Raw genomic sequence first — 9530 nt, 5'->3', positions numbered from 1 at the left:
AACCAAACAAAAAAGCAGCTCGTGGTTCCTCTTTGACCCTGATTTCAATCAATCACTCTTCAAGTATGTTTTTTTCTCTTTTCTTTTTTTGGGAAGGGAGGGAGAGGGAACCAAAACAAACAACAAAACAAATATACCCCCCCCCACACACACACACACAAACCAAACCAAATCAGAAGCAGCTTCTGGTTCCTCTTTGAGCCTAATTTCACACACACACACAGAAAGGTTTGATCGTGTGTCCAACAGATTGGGAAGATGTGTGCAATCTCTCTGCTGCATACCAGCTGTAAACTCTGTTCTTCCTGTTTGGCTTGGTGTTTCTGCCTGCCTGAAGGCACAGAGAGAATGCAAAGGTCAGCCCTCAAAGAAACCAGGCAAGAAAAGCACACAGTTGCCCAAGCAAAGAGGCATCTTCGGCGCAACAGCCAGGTGCAGAGCTGTGGAGAGAGGCTTCAGAGTCCCTGTTCTGGAACAGAAGATCTGCTAAGGCTGGGAAAAGGCAGAGGAGAGGACACAGGTGTGTCCAGAAGCCTGCTTTCTGTAAAGCCAGAAGGATTTTACATGTGCTGTGGAGTGATCTGGGTTAAGCAAGGAGAGGCTGCCCTTCTGCGAGGGAAAACATTGACAGAATAGGAACTGATGCAGAGAAGCCTCCTCTGGGCCTCTGTGCTTGAACCTGAACCACAGCCAGGAGGAGTTCAGCAGTGTTTTGATGAAGGTCAACCTGAGGTAGAGAGGTAGCAGGTAGTGTATGAGCAGCAGCAGGAGAATTGCCAAGAGCTCTGAAAAGCAAAACAAAAGTCCAGATGTAAAAGAGGAATTACTTGGGGGGGGGAGGGGGAAATTAGAGAATGGTGATACCATCTCCAAATCACTTCTTCCTCCCAGCACACTCAGGAAATTCAGTTCTCTTCTCTTTCTTCCTAGCTGTTGATCCCATTTCACCCTCTTCTGCTTACCCTTTCCCTTACATGGTGACCTGGTTCAACCATTCACCTCTGAGATGCCAAAATGCCTTAGAGTCATAGAATGGTTTGGGTTGGAAGGGACCTCCAATGGTCATCCAGTCCAACCCCCCTGCACTGAATGGGGACATCCTCCACTAGAGAAGGTTGCTCAGAGCCTTGTCAAGCCTCACCTTCAATATCTCCAGAGCTGCCTTCCAGTACCTGAAGGGATCCTCCAGGAAGGCTGCAGAGGGACTTTTCATCAGGGTGTCTAGAGACAGGACAAGGGAGAATGGCTTGAAGCTGAGGGAGAGCAGGGTTAGACTGAAGCTTAGGAAGAAGTTCTTGAGTATGAGGGTGGTGAGACTCTGGAATAGGCTGCCCAGGTGGGTTGTGGATGCCTCCTGCCTGGGGGTGTTGAAGGCCAGGCTGGATGAGGCCTTGAGCAGCAGAGTCTAGTTGAGAGGCATCCCTGCCCATGGTAGGGAGGTTGGAGGAGATGATCTCTGAGTTCGCTTCCAACCTAAGCTACTCTGTACTTCTACGAATCCCCCTCACCTCCGGCTTCTTATCTGCATCAGACAGCAGCTGTGCTAAGTGGCAGCCATCTCTCTGTGAAGGATGGCACACCCATTTCCACATATGTCCTGCCCCAGCCCAAGAAACTGATGCTCTGGTCACTCTGAGGAGAAAGCAAGGACTGTAAAAGATGGAACAACATCAAACACCAGGGTGAAACATTTTATTTTAGAGAAGTCACTCATCCATTTGTCTATCTTAGGTGTTTCTAAAGTGCCATAGTATCACTGTAGGATCTAAGCACCATTAGCACAACAGGAATTTACAGCCCTCTGCAGAGCTCACCCAGCTGGCTGGAGGATGTGGACACTGCCTGGTGACCACAAGGCTGGGATGGAGCTGGTCTGCTGGAATGATAGCAGCTTATTATTTGGCTGGTTTCCAGCAGTCTCCCACTGTGATGCTGAGGAGCTGGCTGGTGTGAAAGCCAACCTCTTGGTTCTTGGCTTTTTGCTCATGCCCACAGCTCTGGTTCCTGAATCTGGCTCGTTACTGTGCTGCCCACAAAGAAGAGGAGGAACACAGCTGGTAATATCTGCAGCAGCAGAGGAAGGGTGGTGCCCAGATTCTCCTCTCCGACTAGATGAGGTCAGACGTGCCAGGGGAAGCGAATTACTTCAGCCAAATGGCACTGAACAGAGAAAACTAACAGTGGCTGTGGAAAGGAACTCCAGCAATGTGCTTACACTGCTGAGCAATCCAATCCTAGCTGCTATGACTACTGCCCTGGCAATGTGCTATCAACCCTGAGGCCGCTTTGATTTGGCTTTCAGTTTAAAAGAAGGTCATCAGGACCTTACAGAAAGAAACGCACATCAAGCCTTCTAATTGACAGAGGATCGTTTAAGTACACAACAGCACTTCACACAGCATGGAGAAAGCAAAACCAATGCTCAGAGGACTGCTGCAAAGGCATTCTCGGGGGCAGCTGGCTTCTCAAAGCAGTATCTCAAAGTAAAGGATTCCCTTCTAGTCGAACTCAGCTCCCTACAGACCTGGCTTTGAATTCATCGATCTGCTACAGAGACTCTCATCAGGCTGCCAAAAGCAAAGCTGCATTCCCAAGCTGCCTTTCCCATGCAAACAGGGCTCCTCAGCCACTTTTAGTGCTGGAACTTTCTTTTGGGCCACTTCAAGTGGACAGTCTCTCACAAACTCTACACCTGGTTCTACAGCTGGACCACAGCATGGGCCTTCAAACCCCGTTAAAAATGAGCCCAGCAGCTGAGAGCTGTGACATCCCTCCTGAAGCTCTGCCAGCAAATGAAAATCTTGGTGCAATGAAAAACTTGATGCTTCTGGAGTCACCATCCCTGGAGGTGTTCAAGAGGGGACTGGACGTGGCACTTGGTGCCGTGGTTTAGTAGTCCTGAGGTCTGTGGTGACAGGTTGGACTTGATGATCTTTGAGGTCTCTTCCAACCTTGGTGATTCTGTGGAACCAGCTTAGGTGACCATTAGCCACATTTCCAAACCACTTTCCAGAAGTGGAAGAGAAATCCAGAAGACTGAAGTTGTTCACAGGAAAAGAAAAGAAGAAAGAAAGAAAACCAAGCAAACAAAAACCTCCAAACCAACAAACCACAAAACCAAGTGAAGGCTTTGGTTCCTGTGTAAACAAAACCCACTCCCATTTCTGCTGCCCTGAGCAGCTGCACATAAAGGTACCTTGTTCCTCTTGGAGCTGCAAACAATTTCATGCTCCCTCTACAGCTTTTTTGGTTAATTATTATTAAACTATATGAAAATAAACATTTTAGCAGCAGTTAAGTGTCTGGAAGTTGCTTGGGGCTTGCAGAGAGGCTGTGTGCAGTGCCTTGGAGAGTAGAGCAAGCCACTCCCAAGCAGCTTTGGCCAGCAGTTCCTGAGGTCCATGGATCTTCTTAGCATTCCAGGAGGATGTGGACGCTGCCTGGTGACCACAGGGCTGGGATGGAGCTGGTCTGCTGGAATGACAGCAGCTTACTATTTTGCTGGTTTCCAGTAGTCTCCCACTGTGATGCTGAGGAGCTGGCTGGTGTGAAAGCAAAACTCTTGGTTCTTGGCTTTTTGCACATGCCCACAGATGTGGTTTCTGAATCTGGCTCATGACTGTGCTGCCCACAAAGAGGAAGAACACAGCTGGCAAAATCCGCAGCAGCAGAGGAAGGATGGTGCCCAGATTGTCCTCTCCAACTAGATGAGGACAGATGTGCCAGGGGAAGTGAATTACTTCAGCCATTGGCTTGGGCTGCCCAGGGAGGTGGTGGAGTCACCATCACTGGAGGTGTTTAGGAAGAGACTGGATGGGGTGCTTGGTGCCATGGTTTAGTTGATTAGATGGTGTTGGGTGATAGGTTGGACTTGATGATTTCTAAGGTCTTTTCCAACCTGGTTTATTCCATTCCATTCCATTCCATTCCATTCCATTCCATTCCATTCCATTCCATTCCATTCCATTCCATTCCATTCCATTCTTTGTTTCTCTTCCCCAGCACAGCCCTGGTTCTTTCACTGGCTTCAGTCTTTATCCAGAGACCTGCTAAAGGCACGGAGCCAGCTGCACGATGAGCAAGGTGCATTGCAAAGCCAGTGCTGGAGGAGCACACCAGTTTGTGCTGTCACTAAAATGAGCAGCAGCAAAACAATTACAAACATAAACAAGTGGCAAGTGTTGCACTGCACTTCATGAGATCACAGGATGTTAGGAGTTGGAAGGGACCTCCAAAGATCATCTAGTCCAACCCCCCTGCCAGAGCACAGGTCACACAGGAACACATCCAGATGGGTTGTGAAAGTCCCCAGAGAAAGAGACTCCACAACCTCTCTGGGAAGCCTGTTCCAGTGCTTTGTGACCCTCACAGTGAAGAAGTTCCTCCTCACATTGAGGTGGAACCTCCTGTGCTGTAGTTTATATCCATTGCTCTTTGTGCTATCACAGGGTGCAACTGAGCAGAGCCTATTCCCTCCCTCTTGACACTCAGCCCTCAGATATTTATAGACATTTATTAAATGCCCTCTCAGTCTTCTCTTCTCCACACTAAACAGCCCCAGGGCTCTCAGCCTCTAGTTAAAGCTGTGAGTGGCAACATCCTACAAGTGCCACCTGTGTAAAGCAATGTCACGACACAGAGTGACACTAAGAGGTCATTCCTTGCAACCATGGGAGCCATGCATTGTTTTTGCAGATACCTTAATAAAACACTTCAAATGCAGATCTGAAACACACACCAAGTCATCAGAGGAAAACTGAATGTCAGAGAATCAGAGAATGGTTTGGGTTGGAAGGGTCCTCCAAAGGTCATCCACCCCAACCCCCCTACAGTCAGCAGGGACATCCTCCACTAGAGCAGGCTGCTCAGAACCTTGTCCAGCCTCACCCTGAAGATCTCCAGGGATGGGGCCTCAACTACCTCCCTGGGCAACCTGTTGCAGTGTTCCACCACTCTCTTGATAAAGAACTTGTTCCTCACATCCAATCTAAATCTGCTCTTCTCTCATTTCAAACCATTGTCCCTCGTCCTGTCACTGCAGGCCTTTGCAAGCAGTCCCTCTGCCCCCTTCAGCTACTGGAAGGCTGCTCTTAGGTCTGCCTGGAGCCTTCTCTTCTCCAGGCTGAACAACCCCAGCTCCCTCAGCCTGTCCTTACAGGAGAGCAGCTCCAGCCCCATGATCATTTTCATGGCCCTCCTCTGGCCCTGCTCCATCAGGTCCATGTCCTTCCTGTGTTGAGGGCTCCAGAACTAGACATAACACTGCAGATGAGGTCTCACCAGAGCAAAGTGGCAGAATCCCCTCTCTCCATCTCTGGCCATGCTGCCTTTGATGCAGCCCAGGCTGCCATTGGCCTTCTGCGCTGCAAGTGCCCATTGCTAGCTCCTGTCCAGCTTCTCATCCACCAGCACCCCCATTCCTTTTTCCACAGAGCTGCTTTCTATCACCTCATCCCCCAGCCTGTGTTGATAATGAGGCTTGCCCTGATGTGAAAATTCAGATGTTTTGGTACAAAACCTGTTTCCCCCTGCTTCTTGAGAAAATCCAAGTATATACAGAAGGTTTAGCATTTGGAGAAGCACCAACTAGGTGCAGTGTCAGCTCACACACATGTGAATACTTCCAGAGGGAGGTTATTTACACACACACACACACAGATTGAAAAGGGACTTGAGAAATACTGATATGGAATCAGCTCAGTTGTAGCACACAGCTGTTCTGTCCTGGTTTGCAACACAGCTTACTCCAGTCCCCCTGAACCATGGCTGTGAATCCAAATCCTGCAGAAGAGGATACCAGTACAAGCTCACAGGCAGTTGTGCACCACAGCCTTAGCAGCAGCAGGTGTAATTCTGATTACTTTTTGTTTCAAGCCTCCAGGTATGACAGTTTTCTTGCACCAGTGACTCACCTGTTCTGAGATTCCAGAAGAGGCCATGGCCCTATCTTGTAGCTGTCTTGCTCCTTCCAACCACCTCCCTGGGCAACCTGTTGCAGCGTTCCACTACCCTCATGATAAAGAACTTGTTCCTAACATCCAGTCTAAATCTGCTCTTCCCTGGTTTGAAGCCATTGCCCCTTGTCCTGTTACTGCATGCTTTTGTAAACAGTCACTCTCCATCCTTGTAGCCCACTTCAGCTACTGGAAAGCTGCTCTTAGGTCTGTCTGGAGCCTTCTCTTCAGGCTGAATAACCTCAGCTCCCTCAGTCCGTGCTTGTAGCCAAGCTGCTCCACCCCCCTGATCATTTTCACAGCCCTCCTCTGGACCCTCTCCATCAGGTCCATGTCCTTGCTGTATTGAGGGCTCCAGAGCTGTATGCAGTACTCCAGTGGAGGTCTCCCCCGAGCAGAGTAAAATGGCAGAATCACCTCACTCTCGTCCACTTCCTTGTCCCTTAGGCACCCTTTGCACAGGCCTGGATCAGAAGCCACATCCTAGCTCACCAGCAGGCTCCAGCCCTCGCCACTGCCTACCACCCGTGCACCCGCTGGTGTGAGACCAAGTAGGAGTTGCGACTGAAGCTCTTCCCACAGTGGGAGCATTTGAAAGGCTTCTCCCCAGTATGGGTGCGACGATGCCGGGTGAGGGTAGAGTTGTCACCGAAACAGGAGCCGCACTCAGCACACCTGTAGGGCTTCTCCCCGCTGTGGATGCGACCGTGTTGGACCAGGTGCGAGCGCTGGCTGAAGCTCTTGCCACAGTCGGGGCACAGGTACGGCTTCTCCCCCGTGTGGACGCGCCGGTGGATGACCAGCTTGGAGCTCTCGCTGAAGCACTTGTCGCAGTCGGCGCACTTGTAGGGCTTCTCCCCGGTGTGGAGCCGCCGGTGGGCAACCAGGTTGGAGCTGTCGCCGAAGCGCTTCCCGCACTGGGGGCACCGGTAGGGCTTCTCCCCCGTGTGGAAGCTGGCGTGGCGCAGCAGCCCGGAGTTCTGGTAGAAGTTCCTGCCGCACTTGGCGCAGACGTAGGGCCTCTCGCCGGTGTGGTTGCGCCGGTGCTGCAGCAGGTGCGTGCTCTGGCTGAAGCCCTTCCCGCACTCCTTGCAGCGGTAGGGCCGCTCGCCCGTGTGCAGGCGACGGTGCTGGAGCAGGTGGGAGCGGCGGCCGAAGCCTTTGCCGCAGTCGGCGCAGGCGTGCGGCTTCTCCCCGCTGTGAGTGCGCCGGTGGCGGCTCAGGTCGGAGCCGCGGTTAAAGCTCTGCCCGCACTCGACGCAGATGTGAGGCTTCTCCCCCAGCAGCGCTCGCTGGGGCACCGCCGGCTCTTTGCGCTTCCGGAAGGCGCAGCCGGGGCTCTTCTCCAGCCCCGTCCCTGGGGAGCTGAGGATCGGGCTCGGGTGGGACGCTTCATGGTGGCAGCCTGGAGGTGAAGCTTCCCTCGTGAAAAAGTCCGGAATGGCCCCACAGGGTTGGGCTGCTTCTGGGCCATCTGGACGGAGGTCCCCCTCATTTTCACTCATGCTGCCATCACCTGCCGGGACAGAAGGAAAGCCCAGACACAACCAAGGCGTTAGGTCACAGCCCGCACCCCCTCTTCTTCACCCAGATCAGTCACTGCAGCTGCCCACACGGTACCCGGCCAGCTGCTAGGTCCTCCTGCCCAGCCTGTCCCGGCTCTGCCGCTTCCAGGGGAGAAGCGAAGGCATCGGTACTGGCTCCATCCTGTCAGCTGTCAGCCGCCTGCGCGGCCACTCGTCACCCCCGAGCGACACCGGCGCCGGGGAGGAGCCCGCACCCCGCGCCCGCCCCTATCGCCGGCGGCCGTAGCTTCCGCGCTCGCTGTCCGCCTTAGAGGGCTGGGCTAGAAGGAGTTGCTGGCGGCGGGGACGGGGACAGAGCACTAGGCAGCGGCGAGGCCTGGCGGCGCCACCCGCCTCCCTAGCCCCGCCGCCCTCCCCCGGGGGCAGCACCGGCGGCGACGCCGGCCCCGGGCGCACCAATGCCGCCTCGGTCCGCTCCCTCAGCTGCCTCCTCTCGGGGCCGGCAACCCGCCGTCCCCGCCTCACCTCCGCCCGGCAGCACAGCCCCAGCCCGGGCGGGGCGGAGGGAGAGCCGGGCACAGCCAGCGGCCGCGGGGAGGAGAGGAGAGGTTGCCCCACGCCGGGTCCGCCTCGCCGGCACTTCCTGCGCTTGCCGGGCGGCGGCCGGCCGATGCTGATGGTTGTAACCCTTCCAGCCGAAGCCCGCCTTGCTCTCCGCTCGGTACTGCGGCGGCGACGGCGGCTCGACGTTCCATACTGACTAAGTGCCGGGCTGCCGGAGGCCCCGGGAGGCTGGGCCCGGCCGCGGTGTGTGCCGCCGGCCGTGCCGAGGCCGGTCCTGCCGAGGCGTCTCCCTGCTGCTGCTCTCTGCCTGTCCCCGGGGCACTGCCTACCCTCTTGGTCTGCGGCCTGCCCTACAGGCACGTAGAAATAAAGATACCGCAGCAGAGCTCTGGCTGGATGTCACGGATCACATAGCAGGGACTGGGCATGGCTGGATCTAACCATAGGGGTGCAGCCCCGCTCGCTGGAAGATGAGCATCAGTGCTCGTTCGGGGACTATGGAGCAGCAGGAAGCAAAACCGACCGAGGATTTGTGTGCCTCATCAGCTTTCCAGCCTGGTCACCTGCCCTGCCCCAGCTTCCCGTTCTTGCAGCTCTGTCCTGCAGCCTCTGCTGTGCAACCTTCCCAAGCTTCCTCACACGTTATTCTGCTGTCTGAATTGTTTTCTTCACACTCACAGACACCTCTTCGTATCACAACTACCTCTGCTACCGCCCTCCTATTGCCTTATTCCAACTGCAAAGTGGAAGGCTCGGAGGAGACCTCCCTGTGGCCTTTCAAGGGAGCTTCTAGGAAAGATCTGTAGTGACACAACAAGGGAAAATGGCAGCCAGTCACTAGTGGTGTCCCCCAGGGATCAGTGCTGGGCCCCATCCTGTTCAATAACTTTATTGATGATCTGGATGAGGGCATTGAGCCCATCATCAGTAAGTTTGCAGATGACACCAAGCTGGAGGCAGGTGTTGGTCTCTTAGAGGATGGGAGAGCACTTGCAGAGGGACCTTGACAGGCTGGACAGATGGGCAGAGTCCAAGGGCATGAGATTTAGCACATCTAAGTGCCAGGTTCTACACATTGGCCACAACAACCCCATGCAGAGCTACAGGCTGGGGTCACTGTGTCTGGAGAGCAGCCAGGCAGAGAGGGACCTGGGGGTGCTGGTAGATAGTAGGCTGAAAACGAGCCATCAGTGTGCCCAGGTGGCCAAGAAGGCCAATGGCATCCTAGCCTGCATCAGAAACAGTGTGGCCAGCAGGAGCAGGGAGGTCATTCTGCCCCTGGACTCAGCACTGGTTAGGCCACACCTTGAGTCCTGTGTCCAGTTCTGGGCCCCTCAGTTTAGGAAGGATGTTGAGTTGCTGGAAGGTGTCCAGAGAAGGGCAACAAAGCTGGGGAGGGGTTTGGAGCACAGCCCTGTGAGGAGAGGCTGAGGGAGCTGGGGTTGCTTAGCCTGGAGAAGAGGAGGCTCAGGGGAGACCTTATTAC

General features: G+C 54.2%; 1 protein-coding gene across 1 annotated transcript; it reads right to left on the bottom strand.

The window, feature by feature from the left end:
• Positions 1 to 6244: 6244 nt before the first annotated feature.
• On the bottom strand, positions 6245 to 7681 carry LOC104306307 (zinc finger protein 239). Its single transcript, XM_054178571.1, has 2 exons — positions 7575 to 7681; positions 6245 to 7470 (listed from the first exon to the last, which is right to left on the bottom strand). Exon 2 carries the CDS (start codon positions 7457 to 7459, stop codon positions 6473 to 6475), a length of 987 nt encoding a protein of 328 aa, XP_054034546.1. The 5' UTR covers positions 7460 to 7470; positions 7575 to 7681; the 3' UTR covers positions 6245 to 6472.
• Between the last annotated feature and the right edge of the window lie 1849 nt (positions 7682 to 9530).

Source organism: Dryobates pubescens, chromosome Z, assembly GCF_014839835.1.
Source record: "Dryobates pubescens isolate bDryPub1 chromosome Z, bDryPub1.pri, whole genome shotgun sequence".
In the NCBI taxonomy this organism is placed as follows: Eukaryota; Metazoa; Chordata; class Aves; order Piciformes; family Picidae; genus Dryobates; species Dryobates pubescens.
This window is presented reverse-complemented; position numbering and strand designations above follow the sequence as displayed.